The following is a 24892-nucleotide window of genomic DNA, read 5'->3' as shown; positions in this document are numbered from 1 at the left end:
TTGAACAGCCTCATAGGCTAAGAGATCAGCCAGATGTGAGGAATTTCTGATGAGTCTTTACTGAATTGGTATGTCTTTTGTATAAATAGGGTCACTATATACCAGTTATATATTCACCAAGTGTTTTAGATTGACAGTGTAATAGGCAAAAAAAAAGGGTCTGTTGGTAAGATTTGAGGAGAGCCTCAAAGCTCAGATGCTTCTAAATTCTTCCTCTTTGTCCAGTCATTATATTTGCAAATGCAATTGTATTTACTGTCTTCTTCATGTATAATGCTGTGGGTTAGTTAATCAGAAACTTCACAGAGAGCACATTGCTATCAGAAAGGAACATAAAGAGATTTGTTTTGTTTTGATGGAGAGGCAATGGGAAAAATTTTGAGCACAGATGGGAAATTAAAGAGTGAAGGCTTCCACAGGTGAGACCCAGCTTCACAGACCATGCGTGTTACTGATAGCAGACACTGAACTGTGGACCTGGGGGTGGCTCATAGTTAGTCAGACTACAGTAGAGATTGCAGATGGTAAAACGCTAAGGAATAACCCTAGATATGTTAAAACCAAAAAACCTGCACTGAACTGTATATGTGGATATTACAATATGCACATAGATAGCGTAGCAACTAACAATGCTGTCAAGACAATGTTAACATATCAGTGGAATACTAAATTTTATCTTTTCATTTTTAATACTTTTTTCCCTTATTAGGAATAAACTTATTTTCAGGTCCGTGTGAAGTAACCAAAGGTAGGGAAACGAGAAATAATTGCATATTATTAAATTGCTCCATTTAGAGTGTAAAAGTGTATAGTATGTGTATTCCGGTATCATATGAATCATAATCTTTAAATTATGTGTACTTTTTCCACTTAACATTTTAGCCAGGCAGTTTTTCTTTTTACCCACTTAACATTATGTTCGTTTCTGTAATAATCCAAGGTATAATTACTAGGAAAAATAAATTCTTGTAGGCTTATAAGGGCTCTTATTTCCCTGCAGTCACTATCATACAATTAGTAAAAAGCCCAGGCTACAAATGTTGACTCCCTTACAATGTTTGTTAATGGATAGAATGAGAAATCATTCTGGTTAACAAGAAAAAAACCACATTCACATTAATCTTAAGTTTCATGCAGTTGAGTGGCTCTTTTTTCCCCTCCTACTTTCTCTTTTTTCCCTTTTCATTGAGATTAGAAATTTTAACATAATTATCCTTTATATTTTAAAATGACATTTATTTAACTTATATCTTTAGTAACACCATTTTTGGAACACATCTGAAGTCCAAGTGTTCCATAGTGATTAAAACAAGGGCTTTGGAACCAAGCAGACATAACTTTTAGCTCTGTTAGCTTTTAAGTGTCACTTTCTCTGAGGCACAGTTTCCTCATCCAGTACAGGTACATTAGGCACTCCTGTATTTATTTTCTTTTGCTGCTGGCCTGGCTTAGATAACTGGCAAATTTCAATGTTTAACCCTTTTTGGGGGGTAGCATTCTGATTTCAAACAAGTAACTTAGAATTGGAGGAAGCAAAATTTAGGATTTATCACCTTATTTAAAACAGTATTAAATGTTTCAATTTTGCCAGATCTTTACATAGAACTTGGTGTTGATACAGGGACTAAAGACATATATTAAAGTTCTAAAGTAAAAATAAATTACAGCTGAAGGCAGAAGTCAAAAATCGAGTCCTTGCTGATTTTGGTGGCTGTGTTCGCTGCACCAATGAAATGGAAATGCTGGTATGATAACCCCGAGGCATGATTGCATTCCTGAATGTTAAGTAGCTAAAATTTGAATATTAAGAGATTCATTCATCTTTTTTTTTAACATCTTTATTGGAGTATAATTGCTTTACAATGGTGTGTTAGTTTCTGCTTTATAATAAAGTGAATCAGCTCTACATATACATATATCCCCATATCTCCTCCCTCTTCCGTCTGCCTCCAACCCTCATTCATCTTATTAGCTGATTTTTCAAAGAGTAATGCATGCCGTAATCATAAGAAAATTATTTAAACTTTTTTTTATAATCAATGAATATAAATATCTCCAAACTTTTAGTGTAAAGTAAAAATATCCTTGAATGGCTTCCCTGGTGACGCATTGGTTGAGAATCCGCCTGCCAATGCAGGGGACACGGGTTTGAGCCCTGGTCCGGGAAGATCCCACATGCCGCGGAGCAACTAAGCCCGTGCGCCACAACTACTGAGCCTGCGCTCTAGAGCCCGTGCTCCGCAACAAGAGAGGCCACCGCAGTGAGAAGCCTGCGCATGGCAACAGAGTAGCACCGCCCCCCCCAACCAGAGAAAAGCCCGCGTGCAGCAACAAAGACCCAATGCAGCCAAAAATAAAATAAGTAAAATTAAATTAATTAAAAATATATATATCCTTGAAAAAATTGCTCAAATCTCCCTGCATTGATTTTGTGAAATATATCAAGTGCTATGAAATTGCAGTAGTTACTTTACAGTAAGTTTGAATTACTTTATGAACTTAGAACTGCTGTATTTGAATGAGGGCTTTGAAAAAAATTTGGAGAGATTCATTGCTGTAGATCACTTAACATTTCCAGAAGGGGCTCACATTTGATTTTCTCTTTAGAAGAACTTTTGCAAGACGGGAATATTTAATTGTTTTTCTGCCTTTCAAGGAACATAAGATGAACTGTGTCAGATTGTGGACGAAAGTACAAGAGAAGCTTTCCTTGTGAATTAAGGTCAAGTTTCTTAGTAAGTGGATACCTTTTAGATGCAGTTAAATACCAGTGTGAAGGGCCCTTGAGATATGAGTTATTCTTGCTTCTTTGCTTCCTGATTTTGTTTAAAAGAAAAATTTCGTTTTCTTTTTGAAAATAAAATAACTTTACAGATGAGATTTCCTAAAGCTTATCCAGTGATACCTAGAAGCATCTGTTTGCTTTTCCTTAATATAATCATTATATATGCTTAGTCCTAAGAACTAAGTCATGTACTTGTTAAACAATGCTTTTTAAATCTCTGTCACATGTAAGGCATCTTCAGGGCACTTAGGAGTCCTTGATAAATGTACCTAAATCCCCAGTATCTTTGAGCAACAACCATTTATTTACATAGGTAGACTCTGTTCTCTTTCCATTGCATTAACTAGAAAATGTGACATTTAAAATTCCATTCCCAAAGAAATGTAAAACACTTAATATATTGTTTGGCATTAATTTTTCTGTGGTATAGAAAATACATTATGAATTATGGGTACTAGATAGCTTTAGTTTGTTGTTTCTGGAGTATTTTGTCCCTACCAGTTCTGAGGGGATGACTCATTTGGATAATTTATCTTGGTTCTGTATTATACTCTAGTCCCTCAATTAAATATGTGTAAATATTGAGTACTCTAATATGTGATCTACTTTGTATTCTGACTCAGTATTGAGAGGGTGAGATTTCGATGCCTGGAAACAGATCTGGTTCTCTATTGTCATTAACTTTGCAATTTAAAAAGTTAACTTCAGTTTATACATCAATGAAATGGGTATAGTAATGGACCTCAAAGGTTATTTTTGTGTTAAATAAATTCTGGACACTGTCAAGCATATAGTAAACTTTAAATAAATGAAAGCACTGTTATTTTTATTATCCCAATATACATATATTTTTATTCCTTCTCCACCTCCCCTTCTCCCTTCACCTTTTCCTTCTCTTTTTCTCTACCTAGGCTTTTAGTGGTGCACGTTAAGCCCATGAAATGGGACAGTAGTCCCCCAACAAGAGCAGCTTCTTATAGTATAAACTGTGTCAAAAATAGGAATAAAATGAGTACTCTGAATATTTTGAAATGCTGTTTGTTGGGAAAAACTTTCAAAAATTACATTGAGATTTTAGGATAAACTGATTACATTTTTTTAAAACTTCAAATAATTGATTTATTATCTCCAGTGCTTTAATTTGTGAATTGGATTCATCTGGGCACACTGTCTATTAAAATACAGACTTTAAAAAACTAGATAGGTTTTTATTAGGCTTCACTCACAATTTCTTGGAAGAATTTCAGGGATTTTATTCCAATCAAACTGTAGTTTTAAAGGTCATTGCAGTGAAATAAATGCATCAATAAAATATATGAGATTAAAAATGTAAAAAGTGTAAATGACATTAAATATTAATGAAAATACAAGATCTTTAAGCTATGTTGGTCCAAAGTATAATTACCAAGTGAAAATTTGAAGATAATCTCAAACATCTGTTTCGAATTGTCTTAGAACAAGAAAAAGTTTAGTGAATGTTAAAACCCTTTATTCCTGAAGTAAGATATAGAATAACCCCATCTCTATTTTAAAAGAATGTGAAGTGACCTTCATTTTCCTTTTGTCTCTTCTTTCCTATCCTCCCCTCCCCTCCCCTCCCCTCCCCTCCCCTCCCCTCCCCTCCCCTCCATTCTCCTTTTCATCCCCTGCTACCTAGCTGCAGAAGTTAATTATATTCCTCAGTTTGCAGCCAGTTTTCAGGGTGATCCCTACAAATTTCCTCTCTTTTATTTATGTATTTATTCCCTTTTATCTCTATTCCTAACTTGAATTTCCCTTTGCATCATAGGTAACTGCTCTAATGTACTTGATTTGCATCCTTAGATTTATAATGTACCCTTGTAAAATATGTAGTGATATTTTGGGTGGGAATGAATTTTTAATATTTTTAAAAGAATGCATTAGATATTTTGAATCTTTGTAGGCTTTTCAAGGTCCATTCATGTTACAGTATTTACCCGGAATTTGCTGGTCCTCACTGCTGTATAGTAATCCTTGAAGTTTATGTCTCACATGATACTCCCATGATGGGCAGGTTGATTATTTCCTACTATCAGCCAACACTCAGAGGCTTGCATTAAACATCCTCTTAATGTTCTCTTAGAATTTCTCTGGGAGTGGGATTGCTCGTCAGGGATTATTCATGACGTAGTCAGTAACATTTGCTGATTTGACAGAGTACTGTCAGATGGCAGAACGCAGTGGTTTCCCCAGGCTACAAGGCCCCCCACAGTGCCCAGGGTCCATTCCCACATCCCCACCAGTATTTGACCTTATCCAGTTTTCTAATTTTTGCCAATCTCAAGTCTCATTGTTATAATTTGCATTTCTCTGGGTTACTAAGGAATTTGAGTATTAGTTCAAATTATTTAATGTATTCTAGAATTTATTTTGGTTTCCCTTTTTGTAGGTTCCTGTTCATATCCTTTGCCCATTTTTTTCCCGTGCTGTTGGATTTCTTATTTTCTTATTGCTTTGTTTGGAGTTCTTTTTATTTCTAAATGCAGTTCCTTATTTGTTTAGATGTTTGAAATATCTTCTCCTGGTGTATTAATGCATGTCCATAGTGTCCTTCAATAAGTAGAAGTCCTTCATTTTGAGATACTCAAATTCATCAATTTTTTTTACTTTTTGAGTTCTATTTGGAGGTCTTTTTAAGAAGCCACTTTCCCTTCCACAGAGATAATCTATATATTCTTCTGTTAGCTTTACTTTTTCACATTTATCTTTTAAAACCATCTGGAGTTTACCTTTGTATATGGTGAATATGCTATAAAGACCCAGTTTCATTTTTCTCTTCTATTATGGTTATTAGAATACATTTTTTTGAGTTTGTTAATAAATTATGCTAAAATATTGATTGGAATTATATAGCATTTATAGATTAATTTTGGGAGAATTGACATCTTTATAATGTTAAATTGTCCCATCCGTGAGCCTTGGAATATTTCTCCATATTTTTTGAGTTTTGGTTTGGATACTTTCAAGTCATCAGACCAGCTAGGTGTAAAAATTGATCTGATATAAAACAGTTGACTTGGTTGATATGATCAAATTTGTCAAGTAATAGAAAAGAAAACCCTAAAGCTACACTGATTAATTCTATAGGTTAATTATATAGATTTGAAATCATCACATTAGCCCTTTTAAGATGTACTTTTTATAGTTTATTTTAATGTATTTTCCTTTAAACTATTAATATATCTGTAAGAGCTAGATTTTAACTGGTTTATATGTCAACAATGTTTTTTTTTTCCTACTTTTTGTTTTGTCACTGAAACATGAACAACTTTTGTGAAAAGATTACTATTTAGTTGACTACTAATAGGATTTTTAATTTTAGGTTATATTCTATAGGGTAGCTTTATATTTTTAGAAGTAATCTTTAGGTTAGCATTGGTTTCTGGTAGCATTGAAGCAAAAATCAATAGTATTTAAATTTGAAAGTATGGAATAGTAACAATAAAAAAAAAAGCAGGCAAAAATTATAGGCTTAGTCTTGTCAGCTCTTACTTAAAAACCTAAACTCTCTTTTGGTAAACACAGTACTAAAGAGTAATTATCTAAGGAAGAAGGGATTTTGAAGAAGAATTGTTTTCATATTTGAATGTGATGAAATCCTCTATGTCGGTGCCTTTCAGGCAGAGACCAGCAGGAACACACTGGTAGTAAGGAAGTTGGCTTAATCACTCCTTGCACTGAAGGAACACTGCACCATTGGGGTCCTGGGGAATCTCATTATATGTCCTGTCATTGGATTTGGATTTTGGTTGGGTGATTTGGGAAAGGGTCTAAGGAAACAGGGGAGTCCTCTAGATCGGATGCTGGGACAATTCTATCTATGCCTGGTTAAAGAAGTCATTCGTTTAGCAAGAGAGGGGGTTGTTTGGTATTTTGTGGGTTGTACAGTGGCCTTTTTCTTTTTTGTGTTTAGTAAAATTATGAAGTGATCTTGCTTGGTATCATTTACCATGGTCTCAAAGTAACCTTGTCTCCAGCTGGTTTCCTGTTGTGTATGTACAACAGGAGAACAGAATGGCCTGTTGGTGAGTGTCAGATGAGCTCAGGACATCAAAGTCTACCCTTTGTTTCCTCTCTCCCCTACTCCCTCTTTTATCCATAAGCAATTAAAATTGTTTAAAAACTACATACTTAATTTGGGAATTTTCTTCTTTTTGTAGTCACCTAGGGCAATGACTTAATCATAAATATGTGAGTGATTTCTGTTTGGACAAAAGAAACTTAGTAACACGCTGTGGCTTTGCCACAGATAACTTTGCTGATGATTTTTAATTTATAAGTTGTAGTCTTACTTTGAAATAACCATCTCCTCTACTGCCTTTCCCTGCGGAAGGCATCTTAGATTCTTTGCTCTTACTTTTCCCCCTACCTGGAATTGCTGGTCTTTGCAAGACTGCTTCCTTATCCTCAGTTTTTAGAGATCACACCCATTTCCCTATTTCTAAGATATCCCTGTTTAAATTAACCTCATTCCCTCCATCTTACTTTGTTTTATATTGTTTGTAGCACTTATCACCTGAAGTTAATTCATTTCTTCTATTGTGTGGTCCTCCCATCCCCACTCCACTCCCCACTTCAAACATAAGCTGCGAGTGGGTGAGAACTTGTATATATGTACAGTTGTGCCAGCCCCCAGTAATGTTTCTGGCACAAAATAGGTGCTTAATAAACAAATACATTTATGAATTAATAAATGAACCACTAACCAAATGAGTAAATGTATATTCTAGACATAATTATGTATTTGTTGACTATTAACTATTAATTGGGCTATAAGTACTTGAAAAAATGTCAATCAGTTTCTCTGGAAATATGCCTTAATATTCAAAGTAATTTCCTGCTATAATTTTTTTTCATCATCTGTGTTCAAAGACTATGGGTAAGATGGGATAACGTTATAATGATGTTTTCCTGGTGCTTAAATTACTAGTTGGATGCATTTCTCTGGAGTGATCCCAGTGTAAATATATTTTCATTTACTAATGCCACAATCAAAGCAAAACTTTGGGAGAGGTGAGGTGGGTTGAAAAACAGCCTGGCTATTAGAAGTTTCCATTGAGCCATACTTTGTTATATTGGTGGTGGGATGGGGGGTTGGATATAAAATACATATGGTGTTTTGCCTATTAAATATGAAGATCATAATTTATTTTACTATATGTTTTTCATACTTTGTATTTTTTTAACTTTTATCTTTCAAAAAGATAAGGATTCAATTTTCTATGGACTCATAGTGCCAAGGCCTAATTCGTAGCGTGTGAATGTTGGTTTGCAGTGAAAGGTGAAACTTGGTGTGAAAATATTTATTGAGTATTTGCCACATGGCAGGCACTGTCTTAAACACCCTACGTATACAAACTAATTTAATCCTTGTCAACAAACCCAGGAGATATTATTCTCCCCCATATTACAGATGAGTAAACAAAGGCACAGAGTGTTAAATTACAGGGCACATAAGCAAATTTGGGATTGAAAGAGGCTACACATTTTTATGCATTAAAAAGTGATATCACAAAACCCCTTTCATTCTTCATATACAGCTATTAATTACCCAAATAAATAGATCTTGGTACTCATGAGCCTTCTCATCCTCATCTTCTAGTTGGGAGGGACTCTGATTTCAGGACCTGACACCCCATCTCCTTATGGGAAAGAAACAAGACAAGAGAAGCATCCAAGTTTGAGGGATAGGTCTGTTGAGAGCCATGCTGTGTGGGCAGCTATTAATGGGGTGTCTTATAATATTGAGAAATCATGATTATTTGGAGTGAAACATAAATGGTATACAGAAAATGTAGATTTTTAACTGTGACTATTTGTGAAAACACTGTTACTGATTTTCCCATGTATGAATTTATTAACAGGAAGGGTATAAAAGAACATTATATGTGAATAAACCATATATACTTAACTGTTTTAAGAAGCAGAGTGTTTACTGATACATTCTGATGACTATTAAGCCTTTTTATAGCTTTGGTCTCCTTAGTTATCTTCTTTTTTATTTCCAGTTCTTCTATGTCATTTATCAGTGTTTTTGTATTTGAATGAAGTCTTTATTTTAAGATGATTTCGTACAGTTTCTGGTTTAGTAAGTATACAATAATTTCAGTCCACGAAGACCCCTACCAAGATTTGAAAGAGCTTCAAGTCTTTGTAGGTGATCTTAAGATAACATAGTTCTTGGCCTTATGATGAACTGTACGTGTATATCAGCTTTGAGACATATTTTTGTTTTAGGCTTTCATTGTATTTAATCCCCTAGTTTGATGAAATGTTGGAGTATAAAGGAAATAAATTTGCTTTCTTAAAAATGTTTTATGAGAGTTTTTTCTCTCATTGTGGTACTTCCTGACGGCCTGATATTATGTCATATATAATTGGAATGACACTCAGCCTGAATACTTCTTTCTCTTTTTGGCAGCATGGGGTAACCTTGGAAATGTTCTCAAGAGTCAGAGCAAAATTTCTGAAGCTGAAAGCGCCTATAGAAACGCTTTGTATTACCGAAGCAACATGGCTGACATGCTTTATAATTTGTGAGTATGCGTTGCTTTCTCTGGTTTGGTTCATCTTTGAAACATGTGGCGAGAGGGGCTATTGATTTAACTGCTGGAAATGGAGATGATGGTAGCTGATATTCTGAAATAGTCTTTTCATGAATCATGCTTCTGAGATTAGTAAATGGATGGTATTTGTGATCTCTCTTTTGGGCCACATCATTGATATTCATGTGTATTGATATAATATGGCTGAGGTTTTTTTTTTTGAAGTACTATTCCATATAACGTAAAAATTGGTTTAAATGCTTTTAGCTTTTTTTTTTTTTTTAAAGTTCACATCATTAGTACTTGGTTGGGCTCATAAAATAAGGCTGCTATGTATGATACTCTATGTAATTGATATCTTGATTTTTTTTAAAATTATTTAATTATTTATTATTAATTTACTTAATTTAGAAAATATCATTTTAATTCTCCAAAGGAAATTACAGGAAGTGAGAGGAACAATTACTCCTTGTATAAAAACCAGTCCTCCAGACTCACTCATTGCACTTGTACAAAACTTCATTCCTTCATTCACCAAACGTTTTCCAATTAAATACCTATTACTGTCTAAATGAATTGGTTTTTTGCATGTCATATACTAAATGTATATTTTTTATTTATATGTATATATATATATTTTTAAACATATTTATTGAAGTATAATTGCAAAAATATGGAACGCTTCACGAATTTGCATGTCATCCTTGCACAGGGGCCATGCTAATCTTCTCTGTATCGTTCCAATTTTAGTATATGTGCTGCCGAAGCGAGCACAATATCTTGATTTTTAATAATAGATTTTATCCTTTGTTAAAGAATTGCTGGTGTCAAAGTATATATAGAACATGTACTAAACCTGGGGAGTTATCAAATAAGATAATGTTTTTCTTTTCTTTTTCCACCCCCTCCTCCAAAGGTAGTGACAATTAGGTTGGGATAATGGGATAATTTAGAATGTCTGTGTATGTTGGGTTAGAAAAATCCCTGGGGAAAAATCTGTTCTGTTATTTGAATGGAAAGCCCCAGGGGGTGCAGTTAGATGTGAGTGGATAAATGCAAATTAAACTGAAATCCTTTTTCTGTCTCTTGTATTTATGACACTCTTTTATTTATAAGTAATAGAAACTTAGTCTAAACTTGCTTAAACACAAAAGAGAATTTATTAGCCCCCATAACTGAAAATTCCTGGGGTTGACTAGATGAAGGCACAATTAGATCCAGTTGTTTTATTATGTTTCGGGTGTTTGTCTCCATTTTGTGTCTTTGGTTTCTTTTGGGTTCACTCCTTTCTCTGTGGGACTCTAAGTTAATGAAATGACTCCTGCACCTTTATGCATATAGACTCTTCTCAGTCTCTGAAGGAGTTGTCTTGGTGTCTCTATTAATCCTGGAAAAAGATCTCTGACTGACCTTTCTGGGATCATGGATCATTTCTTAAATGAAACTTTGGGCCGTGTGTCCGGGGCTATAAGAGCCCTCCATTGACAGTGCCTCTGGGGTTGGAATGGAAGGGAGGAGGACCAGTTCCCTGTAGGAGGGGACCAGGCATATAAGATGTCTACTGCTTGTGTTTAATGACTGCTATGTAATATTGACAATATTAAACTAATTTGTCAGCTTCATTTTTAATGTGCATTTGTGTTCTGGTTATGTCTAATCTTTTGTACTAGCTAAATCTAAAAGCACAGATGTAAAAAATTTTTTTTAAAAACCACCAAAATATCTAGATTTTTAAGGGAAAGCAGACAAGATGAGCTCAGTTTAACTTCCTGTTTGTACATTTACCTTTCTTTAACTTCCTAGACTTTAACCCTCGTGTCTCAGTCTCCTGGCCTATAGTCTAAATTAGGTCAGCATGTGTTTTGTGTTGACCTGCACAGTGTTCAATTTTCTCTTTTTTACCTGGGATGCCTTCAGGTGGAGCACTCCCTCTCCAGTTTACACACCCCTGATATTCACTCTCTGCTGTGTTTCATACTTCGTCATTTTCCCCGAAGTAATTTGAGATTGCATCTTTTTCTTTATTTGAATGGATATATCTAGATACAACTACAAAGGCTTTCCCCCATGTCTTCTTCATCTAAATAATGTGATGTTCCTATATTATTGATTAGTATTGATTATTGAATAGTATTTTTATTTCATGAAAAAGAACCTTATCAGTTTGATAAATTTACACATTCTTTTTTTTTGCCTCTGAAAGTAATGTTGTCAAAGGGACCTCTTGTCTTGCAATGTGGGATGCCAGTTTGCTTCTGGTGCCCATTCTTCATACATTGTCAGGGGAGAAAGTAGCTGAACAACCAGCATCCCTTCTTTGAACTTGTTTTTCTCTCTCTCATCTATAGCCACTGGTTGAAAAGTTACCTACCTTCTGGTGTTACTTGTTGGGCAAGGGTTGAAAGAAAAAGGAAATGTGTCCAACCAGGCTTATTCTTTGCTGAGAAGAGAAATTTATTCAATTAGATGAATATACTTTCCATGAAATTTAAAAGCTGCATCTTATAACTTACTCTGTGGATGCATATGTAAACTGTGAAAGCATATAGATACATCTCCCTAAACCCCAATGAAAATTTCTTGCTGAAGAAGTGGTTATTAACAAGATTTGGTTTCTTCCCCCCTATTTGTAGGAAAAGGGATATGGCATAATGCCATTTATAGTTTCAAAATAATTTTACTACTGTGACAGGTTTTTTTAACTATACTCTTAACGGTTAGCTCAAATGGAGAGGCCTAAATTCCACAAGAAATATCGGCAATAATTTTGAAGGATTACATAACCCATATGGTTGACAGAATTCTGATACATAACTAATTATGTTTCAAAATAGGTGAGTTATTCAATGATTTTTAATCAAATATTAATAAGACACACCAAGATAGATACTTTACAACCTGTAATATCATAAATATGTCTGGCATCATATGTCCCTAGGAGCAATCTTATTTTTTTTTTCTGTTTATTTACATAGTTAGGAAAAAAGCCAGGTTTTCTCATGAACAGTTAGAGACTATGTGACAAATAAAATTTTTTTGAGATATGTATATGCTATTTTCATCACAATTTTTTAAAATTTATTTATTTTTATTTTTGGCTGCATTGGGTCTTCATTGCTGGGCACGGGCTTTCTCTAGTTGTGGCGAGTGGGGGCTACTCTTTGTTGTGGTGCATGGGCTTCAGTAGTTGTGGCACGCAGGCTCAGTAGTTGTGGCTCGTGGGCTCTAGAGTGCAGGCTCAGTAGTTGTGGCACACGGGCTTAGTTGCTCCGCGGCATGTGGGATCTTCCAGGACCAGGGATCGAACCCGTGTCCCCTGCATTGCTGGGCGGATTCTTAACCACTGTGCCAGGGAAGCCCTCATCACATAATTTTTTCTGACATACAGAAATTGCTCCTTGTTCTATTTCAAATCCTGAAAGAAAAGGAGTTTGCTTTGCTCAGTTTTACCAGTAAACTTAACCAAACAACATTCCTTTGTGGTAGCAGCAGGTGTTAATCACATTTCATATTATCAGTTAAAGTTAAGTCTCTTAAAGATGTTTTATAACCAAAACCTGAAACTAATGAAGCTATTGTGTTAGTTAGCATGAAATACCCATATTTGTTAATGAGTTTTAGAAGCTGTTGAGAATCATAAACTCCTGTTAGTTCCTCTACTTAACTTTAAATCAGTAACCTAGATTTTTTTGAACACATTCAATGTTCATAGATCTACGTGCTTTGTAAATTATTGAAAAAAATTCCTATTGCTAGAAAATTTTATTAGGAATATAACTTGGAGACATGCATCATTATGTAACTTCAAAACAATAATTACTAAAGAGAGGTACACTACCACTGGCCAGACACAGGATGATTCTAAGAGGCCAGAGATAATCTTTAAATTAATCCCTGTAATTTTATATTTATGTTTATATTTAAAAAATATAACTAGCACGTCTAAATATTGTTCTAGGAGAGAATAGAGAAAAAAGGAATGATTTGGAAAAATATTAAATAAGTAATAGTACAAATAATACATGGTTATATCTGAAGTTTAGGAAACATTGCATTAAAAGATTTTAAAACTGAGGACATTTTTTTTGCAGCAGTAATACCAAGTTATATCCAAGAGATACATATAAATGGTTATATTTCTTATTTATAAAATGATGGAATAATTTTAACTTTTTTTCTTTGGGAGCAATTACTTGAATTACTTTTATGTGCCAACCACTTTTCTTAGTTCCTTACATATGTTATGACAGTTTGTCTTCACATGAAGCCTACAAAATGAGGAAAATGCAGAGGTAATTTGTGTAAGATCACCCAAACAGTAGAGGAGCCAATATTTGAGCTTAAGATGTTCTGACTCTATAACCCTGCAACAATTGTATTTTTGCTCAAGCTGGCAGAAGTAAACCAAGGGTATGGGGGAAAAAAATCACAGTATACAGCTGTCAAATTCAGAAAAAAAATTAATTCAAATCACTTTTCATATAGAAATAAAATACTTGGAATTACATCTAACAGAAAATGTAAGTTAATTTTTTTTTTTTTATGATCGTTTACTGAACTCATGCTGTAGAATTTTGTTAAAAAGATCATGGGTTTGCACAAGTGAGCTAAGAGTTGCTTTCAAGAAGAAGATACTGCAGAAATTGTTTTTAATTATCACATTGTTTTGATATCACTTCAATCCATAGTTACAGATTATAGACATATAATGTGAAATTTAAAACAGTGCTTAGGTTCTACTTTTCTGTGTTGAGGTATAATTGACATATAAGATTTTATTAGTTTCAGGTATACAACATAATGATTCGATATTTGTATATATTGCAAAATGATTACTACAGGAAATCTAGTTAACATCTGTCACCATACATTGTTACAAATTTTTTTTCTTGTGATGAGAACTTTTATTTAGCAACTCTCTCTTAGGAACTTTTAAATATGCGGTATGGTGTTATTAACTAGTCACTATGCTGTATGTACGTTACATCTTCAGGACTTATTTATTTTATAACTGAAGTTTTTACCTTTTGACCCCCTTCACCCATTTTGCCTACCTCCCCCCAATTCTACTCTTAATAGCAATAGATGTAGTACATTTATTGCATAGCCTTATATTTAGCCTTTTATTCATATTATCAAATTTATTAAAATTCAGTAGTTCCCACAAGTAATTTTAAGACCAGGTTTAACAGATCTGCCTTATGATGTTGGTTTCTCTTTTCAGGTATAATAAATTTTCAGGGACAAAGCAGACGGACCACCAGTCAATGATTTACACTGTCAAATCTTATAAATACGTAGTCGACTTTCAACCTTTTAACTGCACCACTCACTGCCATTTGAAATACAATTGATTTCTCCTCTGAAAAATGCTCTGTTCTTTCACTGTTATAGATTTGCCCCAGTCAGTCTGTTCCAATTGCCACCGAAACAGGGAATTCAATAGAGCATTGAATATTTCATTAGGCATTAGATTTCAGAATGCAGATGATAAATGTAATGTGGTTTAATCAATTCTTGATTATCTTACATAACAGAGGGGATTATTTCTGTGGCTAATAGAGATTTTGCCACCATAAGTTAGTTGTCATTTTTCTTCTGTAAGCATCTAAGTAATCATCTAATCTGAGAAACTAGGAAAGGAGCAATACAGTAAACTAATAAATTTAAGGCAAGTAAAAAGAAAATGTTAATGAAGTAGAATATGGAGAAACAATGGGAAGTAATGAATAAATGTAAGAGCTTGTTCTTTAAAAGATCAACAATATATGGCAAAGGTAATGGACAAAATAGAAAATCTCAAATATACAATACAATACTGAGAATGAGAAAGGGCCTGCATCCAGATGTATGGAAGCTTAAAATAACAAAATGTTAGTTATGTATATGAAAATCTTAGTAATATGAATGCTTTTCTGGGAAAATATAAATGATTAACATTAGCCCAAGAAGAAGTAGGCAATCTGAATCAAAAACCTTGGAAAAATTTGAAAACCATATTAAAGAAATTTCTCTCCAAGGAACCAAGTTAAGGCATTTCACAAGTAAGTTCTATCAAATCATTAATCAAATGGTATTTCTTGCATTAGTTACACTTCTCACTTATTTTTGTGAAGCTAGATAAAACTGATTGCAAAAGGTCTGATGATACTTAAAACCAAACACAAAAGAGAATAACGACAACAAAACTCAAAAAACAAAACAAAAAGCAAACAAGCAAGAACAAATAACAGAACCAAAACAGGCCAATAGACTTATGAATATAAATGTAGACATATCTTAAAATTAATATAGTGGATGCAGCAGCATATTAAAGATTAAAACACCACTATCAGATGGGATTTATTCTAAGTTTTATAGTGGAGTATTCAATACCACAATTCAATTGCTATACTCTTTCAATTTAAAAAGTCAGAAGAGGAAAAAAATTATGATCAGTTCTAGAAATGCCAGGAAGGCTTTCGATCAACATCTGCCTCAGAGAACAAGGCATAAATAAACTAGGAATAAATAAATACTTCTACAACATAAAGATTATCTGTCTAAAGTTATAGAAATACCATATTTAATATTGAAGTACAGTGGTCATTACCATTCATATTCAGCTTCATGAAGTAGTGGCAATTTCTTATTGGTCATTATATCTCTCCATAGCTACAGGAGTTCTGACTATATTTGTTGCTTTTATAAATGAATTATGAAATTCATATCAGAGCAGAGGAGATTCCATATGTCACTGTAAGTGGTAAGATTAGTAATGGGTATTAGCCACATTCTTTGAATTTTGTAAGTATATGTTGATCATTGTCATTAAACAATTCTGGGTTATGACAGCCTTCTTGAATTAGGTGTCTAGAGTTGTTATCTTGAAGGTTCAGAAACAAAGACATTTATGTTAGCGTTGGTTTGTGTATTAGTTTCTGTAACAAAGTACTGCAAATTAGGTGGTTTAAAATAACAGAAATTTATTATAGCACAGTTCTGGAGGCTAGCAGTTCACAATGAAGGTGTCCACAGGGCAAGCTCCCTCTGAAACCTTTAGGGAAATCCTTCCTTGCCTCTTTCCTGTGGTTTGCTGGCATTCTTTGGAGTTCCTTGGCTTGCAGCTGCATGACCCCAGTCTCTGCCTTTGTCATCACATGACGATCTCCCTGTGTAACTTTGCCTTCACATCCTCTTATCTGGATACCAGTCATATTAGATTAGGGGCCCACCCTTGTTATCACATTACATCTGCGGTGATCCTTTTTCCAAGAAAGGACATATTCTAAGGTATTGGGGGTTACAACTTCAACGTACCTTTTTTGGGAGAGACATAATTCAACCAATAGCTGCCTATTGGGAGCTTCATTTTAAGAGGCAGAGTGACACATAGTGGTACCATTCTACCTATCCCCAGTACCAAGCACAATGCCAAGCACATGAGTTTTTAACGGGGGGGTAGGGGTTGAGGAAGCTAAAAATTTGCATAGAATTTCAACAAGTTTATATATCTCATGATGCCGAGAACTCTGTCTTCAAAGGAAGTAATTTAGGAGGATAGAGCAGTGAGGGAATGTGGGGTGCAGAGTTGTCACCATAGATCTAGTTCTAATGAGAGATCTTTTTTTTTTGTTCAGGACCAGCTTTTGAGGACCCTTGAGAGGTTAGAGGGATCAGAGGTTACAGAATGGAAGTGGTGGGACTATCTGATAATGGGGCTGAGCCATTCCATGAATCCCTGTTGAAAACAAGGCATGAGAAGCCTGTGGAAGTGAGGTCTGTAGAAATGAGGGGGAAAGTAACCCTTGGCCAAAAGGCTAGAGTCCAGGGCAGGGTTTCCTGCCAAGTTCCATGGATGTATGTATGTGTGTGTATAAAGGATGGAAGGAGGTGTTCAAAGGATACCAGGTAAGCAGACTGGTCTCCCAAAATAGACAATTCAGGAGAGGCTATCAAACAGGAGGGCCAGGAGGTGCTTGCCATGTCTGATATCAAGTGAATGGGACTGAGAAATTTTGGTGAAATTCCGTTGGCTTGGAGTCACCAGAGATCTGGATACACAACTCCTCTGGCCCTTTAGTGATTCCTGGAAGGAGATGAGACAGCTTGCAGGTACCTACCTACCTGTTCACATGGCAAGAGCAAAGCCTAACACTCATTACATACTTTCATTTTGTTTTAATTGATCATTTTTACCACTTAATTTATACTCAAATAGAATCTTGTTGAAAACATTGAAGCAGTACTGAAGAATAAGGAGTAAAGCATAAAAGTTATTATTGCATTCCTTACACATCTTTTTCCCTCCTCTAGTATATATCTTTTCACTTTTTTCATAAACATTTCTATATGTAGTTACAACATGTAGTTATACAAGCATACTTTTAACTTTTTCACCTGTGTATGTGCATCACCAGTTATTTTTTTACTTCTGGATGTATATACAAATGTGTCATAATTTTCATGACTGTCTCTGCTTTCATTAACATTACATTGTTTCAATTGGGGCTGTTACATAGACAGCATTAATAAATGTCCAATGGAATGGTTTCAAAACTATGTTGCTTCAAAACCATGTTTCCGTAATTACCAGTGGAGTTTATTTTGTTTATTAGCTCTTTGTAATTTTCCTGGGAATTAATTGTTCAGGTTTCTTGCCTACTTCTTTATTGAGAAGTTTTTCTTGTTGATTTGTGTGGTTTAAGGTGAAAATGGGTCCCTCCGCCGCACTTACTTGTATAACACAAACATCTTTTCTGCAGGTATTTTCTCCTAGTTTTTGCTTGTATTTTTACTTTTCTTATGATAATCGTTATTGTATATAACTTGAATCTCTCTCTCTATATATAAAAAAAAATCCACAGACCCTTTCCTTTAAAACCTCTGTATTTTGTGTCTCTATGAAAACCATTCATAGGCTAATATTTTTAAAAGTTATTGTCCATTTTTTGAATAGTTTTAGAATTATTTTTGGATTTTTTCTTTAGGTACTTAGCCCACCCTGGATATATTATTTTTTGTATTAAGGTTTTTTTTTTTTTCCCCAAAATGAAAACTAATGTCCCCATGATAATTTATTGAATGCTTCTCACCTAGGCTGTTGGTATGTAACCCTGGAGTCATTGTTATGGGCTTTATTTTGGTCTTTTGGTAACCCACACCAAGAACAATTTGTTTTATTTACTGTAACTTCTAGTATATTTTATATTTTAAGGCAAGTTTCCCATTCTTTTTATTTATTTTCAAGCAATTCTCGATTATTCCTCTGTGTTTTGTCTTTAATATGAACATGATCATAGCCTTGTTAAATTGCATTAGAAGTCTGTTTGGGCTTTTAGTTGGTTTTCCAGTGACTATATGTTCAAGGGAGGTAAACTGACATTGTTATAGTCTACAAGTTTCCCTTCTAGATATGTGTATTTCTACATTTATTTCAATTTTTAAATTTCCCGTGTTGAAAATACTGTATTTTGGTTCAAAAAGGCCTCACATATTTGAGGTTGATTTATTCTTTTTTTTTTTTTAACATCTTTATTGGAGTATAATTGCTTTACAGTGTTCTGTTAGTTTCTGCTGTATAACAAAGTGAATCAGCTATATGCATATGTATATCCCCATATCCCCTCCCTCTTGTGTCTCCCTCCCACCCTCCTTATCCCACCCCTCTAGGTGGTCTCAAAGCACTGAGCTGATCTCCCTGTGCTATGCAGCTGCTTCCCACTAGCTATCTGTTTTACATTTGGTAGTGTATATATGTCAATGCTACTCTCTCACTTCGTCCCAGCTTACCATTCCCCCACCCCGTGTCCTCAAGTCCATTCTCTACGTCTGTGTCTTTATTCCTGTCCTGCCCTTAGGTTCAGCAGAACCATTTAAAAAATTTTTTTTCAGATTCCATATATATGTATTAGCATACGGTATTTGTTTTTCTCTTTCTGACTTACTTCACTCTGTATGACGGACTCTAGGTCCATCCACCTCACTACAAATAACTCAATTTTGTTTCTTTTTATGGCTGAGTAATATTCCATTGTATATATGTGCCACATCTTCTTTATCCATTCATCTATCGATGGACACTTAAGTTGCTTCCAAGTCCTGGCTATTGTAAATAGTGCTGCAGTGAACATTGTGGTACATGACTCTTTTTGAATTATGGTTTTCTCAGGGTATATGCCCAGTAGTGGGATTGCTGGGTCTTATGGTACTTCTACTTTTAGTTTTTTAAGGAACCGCCATACTGTTCTCCATAGTGGCTGTATCAATTTACATTCCCACCAACAGTGCAAGAGGGTTCCCTTTTCTCTACACCCTCTCCAGCATTTATTGTTTGTAGATTTTTTGATGATAGCCATTCTGACTGGTGTGAAGTAATAACTCATTGTAGTTTTGAATTCCATTTCTCTAATGATTAGTGATGTTAAGCATCCTTTCATGTGTTTGTTGGCCATCTGTATATCTTCCTTGGAGAAATGTCTATTTAGGTCTGCCCATTTTTGTATTAGGTTGTTTGTTTTTATGATATTGAGCTGCATGAGCTGCTTGTATATTTTGGAGATTAACCCTTTGTCAGTTGCTTTGTTTGCAAATATTTTCTCCCATTGTCTCTCCATCTTTTTTATGGTTTCCTTTGCTGTGCAAAAGCTTTTAAGTTTCATTAGGTCCCATTTGTTTATTTTTTGGTTTTTTCCCATTTCTCTAGGAGGTGGGTCAAAAAGGATCTTGCTGTGATTTATGTCATAGAGTGTTCTGCCTATGTTTTCCTCTGAGAGTTTTACAGTGTCTGGCCTTACATTTAGGTCTTTAATCCATTTCGAGTTTATTTTTGTATATGGTGTTAGGAAGTGTTCTAATTTCATTCTTCTACATGTAGCTGTCCAGTTTTCTCAGCACCACTTATTAAAGAGGCTGTCTTTTCTCCACTGTATTCTCTTGCCTCCTTTATCAAAGATAAGGTGACCATTTGTGTGTGGGTTTATCTTTGGGCTTTCTATCCTGTTCCGTTGATCTATAGTTCTGTTTTTGTGCCAGTACCATACTGTCTTGATTACTGTAGCTTTGTGGTATAGTTTGAAGTCCAGGAGCCTGATTCCTCCAGCTCCATTTTTCTTTCTCAAGACTGCTTTGGCTATTCGGGGTCTTTTGTGTTTCCATACAAATTGTGCAATTTTGTGTTCTAGTTCTATGAAAAATGCCATTGGTAGTTTGATAGGGATTGCATTGAATCGGTAGATTCCTTTGGGTAGTATAGTCATTTTCACAATATTTATTCTTCCAACGCAAGAACATGATATATCTCTCCATCTGTTTGTATCATCTTTAATTTCTTTCAGCAGTGTCCTATAGTTTTCTGCATACAGGTCTTTTGTCTCCTTAGGTAGGTTTATTCCTAGGTATTTTATTCTTTTTGTTGCAGTGGTAAATGGGAGTGTTTCCTTAATTTCTCTTTCAGATTTTTCATCATTAGTGTATAGGAATGCAAGATATTTCTGTGCATTAATTTTGTATCCTGCTACTTTAGCAAATTCATTGATTAGCTCTAGTAGTTTTCTCGTAGCATCTTTAGGATTCTCTATCGATAGTATCATGTCATCTGCAACAGTGACAATTTAACTTCTTCTTTTCCAATTTGGATTCCGTTTATTTCTTTTTCTTCCTTGGTTGCTGTGGCTAAAAATTCCCAAACTATGTTGAATAATAGTGGTGAGAGTGGGCAACCTTGTCTTGTTCCTGATCTTAGAGGAAATAATTTCAGTTTTTCACCATTGAGAATGATGTTGGCTGTGGCTTTGTCATACATGGCCTTTATTAATGTTGAGGTAGGTTCCCTCTATGCCTACTTTCTGGAGAGTTTTTATCATAAATGGGTGTTGAATTTCTCAAAAGTTTTTCTGCATCTCTTGAGATGATCATATGGTTTTCATTCTTCAGTTTGTTAATATGGTGTATCACATTGATTTGTGTATTTTGAAGAATCCTTGCATTCCTGGGATAAACTCCACTTGATCATGGTGTATGATCCTTTTAATGTGTTGTTGGATTCTGCTTGCTAGTATTTTGTTGAGGATTTTTGCATCTATATTCATCAGTGATATTGGGCTGTAATTTTCTTTTTTTTTAGTATCTCTGTCTGGTTTTGGTATCAGGATGATGGTGGCTCTTAGAATGAGTTTGGGAGTGTTCCTCCCTCTGCTATATTTTGGAAGAGTTTGAGAAGCATAGGTGTTAGCTCTTCTCTAAATGTTTGATAGAATTCACCTGTGAAGCCATCTGGTCCTGGGCTTTTGTTTGTTGGAAAATTTTTAATCACAGTTTCAATTTCAGTGCTTGTGATTGGTCTGTTTATATTTTCTATTTCTTCCTGGTTCAGTCTCTGAAGGTTGTGCATTTCTAAGAATTTGTCCATTTCATCCAGGGATTTCATCCATTTCATCCATTGTATTCGCTTATAGTTGCTTATAGTAGTCTCTCGTGATCCTTTGTATTTCTGCTGTATCAGTTGTTACTTCCCCTTCTTCATTTCTACTTCTGTTGATTTGAGTCTTCTCCATTTTTTTCTTGATGAGTCTGGCTAATGGTTTATCAATTTTGTTTATCTTCTCAAAGAACCAGCTTTTAGTTTTATTGATCTTTGCTATTGTTTCCTTCATTTCTTTTTTATTTATTTCTGATCTGATCTTTATGATTTCTTTCCTTCTGCTAACTTTGGGGCTTTTTTGTTCTTCTTTCTCTAATAGCTTTATGTGTAAGGTTAGGTTGTGTATTTGAGATTTTTCTTGTTTCTTGAGGTAGGATTGTACTGCTATAAACTTCTTTCTATAACTGCTTTTGCTGCATCCCGTAGGTTTTGGGTTGTTGTGTTTTCATTGGCATTTGTTTCTACGTAGTTTTTGATTTCCTCTTTGATTTCTTCAGTGATCTTTTGGTTATTTAGTAGTGTATTGTTTAACCTCCATATATTTGTATTTTTTTTACAGTTTTTTTCCTGTAATTGATATCTAGTCTCATAGCCTTGTGGTCGGAAAAGATACGTGATACGATTTCAATTTTCTTAAATTTACCAAGGCTTGATTTGTGACCCAAGGTATGGTCTATCCTGGAGAATGTTCCATGAGCACTTGAGAAGAAAGTGTATTCTGTTGTTTTTGGATGGAATGTCCGATAAATATCAATTAAGTCCATCTTGTTTAATGTATCATTTAAAGCTTGTGTTTCCTTATTATTTTCATTTTGGATGATTTGTCCATTTGTGAAAGTGGGGTGTTAATGTCCCCTATTATTATTCTGTTACTGACGATTTCCCCTTTTATGGCTGTTAGCCTTTACCTTATGTATTGAGGTGCTCCTATGTTGGGTGCATAAATATTTACAATTGTTATATCTTCCTCTTGGATTGATCCCTTGATCATTATGTAGTGTCCTTCTTTGTCTCTTGTAATAGTCTTTATTTTAAAGTCTATTTTGTCTGTTATGAGAATTGCTACTCCATCTTTCTTTTGATTTCCATTAGCGTGGAGTATCTTTCTCCATCCCCTCACTTTCAGTCTGTATGTGTCCCTAGTTCTGAAGTGGGTCTCTTGTGGACAGTATATATACAGGTCTTGTTTTTGTATCCATTCGACCTGTCTATGTCTTTTGGTAGGAGCATTTAATCCATTTACATTTAAGGAAATTATCAATATGTATGTTCCTATTACAATTTTCTTAATTGTTTTGGGTTTGTTTTTGTTGGTCTTCTCCTTCTCTTGTGTTTCCTGCCTAGAGAAGTTCCTTTAGCATTTGTTGTAAAGGTGGTTTGGTGGTGCTGAATTCTCTTAACTTTTGCTTATCTGTAAAGGTTTTAATTTCTCCATCGAATCTGAATGAGATCCTTGCTGGGTAGAGTAATCTTGGTTGTAGGTTTTTCCCTTTCATCACTTTAAATATGTCCTGCCACTCCCTTCTGGCTTGCAGATTTTCTGCTGAAAAATCAGCTGTGAACCTTATGGGGATTCCCTTGTATGTTATTTGTTGCTTTTCCCTTGCTGCTTTTAATATGTTTTCATTGTATTTATTTTTTGATAGTTTGATTAATATGTGTCTCGATGTGTTTCTGTTTGGGTTTTTCCTGTATGGTACTCTCTGTGCTTCCTGGACTTGATTGACTATTTCCTTTCCCATGTTAGGGAAATTTTTAACTATAATCTCCTCAAGTATTTTCTCAGACCCTTTCTTTTTCTCTTCTTCTTTTGGGACCCCTATAATTCAAATGTTGGTGTGTTTAATATTGCCCCAGAGGTCTCTGAGACTGTCCTCAATTCTTTTCATTCTTTTTTCTTTATTCTGCTCTCTGGCAGTTATTTCCACCATTTTATCTTCCAGCTCACTTCTCTGTTCTTCTGCCTCAGTTATTCTTTTATTGATTCCTTCTAGAGTATTTTTAATTTCAGTAATTGTGTTGTTCATCATTGTTTGTTTGCTCTTTAGTTCTTCTAAATCCTTGTTTAATGTTTCTTATATTTTCTCCATTCTGTTTCTGAGATTTTGGATCATCTTTACTGTCATTAATCCGAATTCTTTTTCAGGTACGTTGCCTATTTCGTCTTCATTTATTTGGTCTTGTATGTTTTTACCTTGCTCCTTCGTCTGTAACATATTTTTTTTTTAATTAATTTATTTTATTTATTTATTTTTGGCTGCACTGGGTCTTTGTTGCTGCGCACGGGTTTTCTCTAGTTGTGGTGGGCGGGGGCTACTGTTCGTTGCGGTGCGCGGGCTTCTCATTGCGGTGGCTTCTCTTGTTACGGAGCACGGGCTCTAGGCATGTGGGCTTCAGTAGTTGTGACACGTGAGCTCAGTAGTTGTGGCTCACGGGCTCTAGAGCGCAGTCTCAGTAGTTGTGGTGCACGGGCTTAGTTGCTCCGCGGTATGTGGGATCTTCCCGGACCAGGGCTTGAACCCATGTCCCCTGCATTGGCAGGCGGATTCTTAACCACTGCGCCACCAAAGAAGCCCTGTAACATATTTTTTTGTCATTTCATTTTTTTTTTTTTGATTGTTGGGGCTGTATTCCTGTCTTACTGGTTGTTTGGCCTGAGACGTCCAGCACTGGAGTTTGCAGGCAGTTGGATAGAGCTGGGTCTTGTTGGTGAGATGAGGCCCTCCAGGAGACCTCACTCTGATTAATATTCCCTGGGGTCTGAGGTTCTCTGTTAATCCAACAGTTTGGACTCAGAGCCCCCACCACAGGAGCTTGTGCCTGACCTCCAGCCTGGGAGCCAAGATCCCGCAAGATTCGTGATGCGGTTTAAAAAAAAAAAGGAAGAAAGAAATAAAGGAGCAGTACAATATGAAAGAGGAAAAAACAAAATAGAATTAGAAAGATAAAAATTATATTAGGAAAAACAAAACTATAATTGAGACAACTGCAACAAGGTAAAATAAAACCACAACAGAAAAAAGAAAAAAAAAGTGGTGGGGGGGAACAAGCCATACGCAGAGAACAATATCGAAGTATAAAGAATAAAATAAAATTAGAAAAATAAAAGATTTATTAGGAAAAATAAAAATATAAAAGGAT

General features: G+C 34.9%; 1 protein-coding gene and 1 non-coding gene across 3 annotated transcripts in view; one reads left to right on the top strand and one right to left on the bottom strand.

Annotated features, from left to right (window-relative positions):
• Window positions 1-24892, top strand: part of TMTC2 (transmembrane O-mannosyltransferase targeting cadherins 2) — a 409124-nt gene that overhangs the window by 218476 nt on the left and 165756 nt on the right. For both annotated transcript variants that reach the window (XM_061205503.1, XM_061205504.1), the window contains exon 4: window positions 9228-9342. In XM_061205503.1, coding sequence (XP_061061486.1) covers window positions 9228-9342 — 115 coding nt within the window. The remainder of the gene's footprint in view (window positions 1-9227; window positions 9343-24892) is intronic.
• Window positions 10019-10125, bottom strand: LOC133101861 (U6 spliceosomal RNA). Its single transcript, XR_009702747.1, has one exon. It is a non-coding gene; the product is annotated as a U6 spliceosomal RNA (small nuclear RNA).

The sequence above is a fragment of the Eubalaena glacialis genome, chromosome 11, assembly GCF_028564815.1.
Source record: "Eubalaena glacialis isolate mEubGla1 chromosome 11, mEubGla1.1.hap2.+ XY, whole genome shotgun sequence".
NCBI classification, from domain to species: Eukaryota; Metazoa; Chordata; class Mammalia; order Artiodactyla; family Balaenidae; genus Eubalaena; species Eubalaena glacialis.
This window is presented reverse-complemented; position numbering and strand designations above follow the sequence as displayed.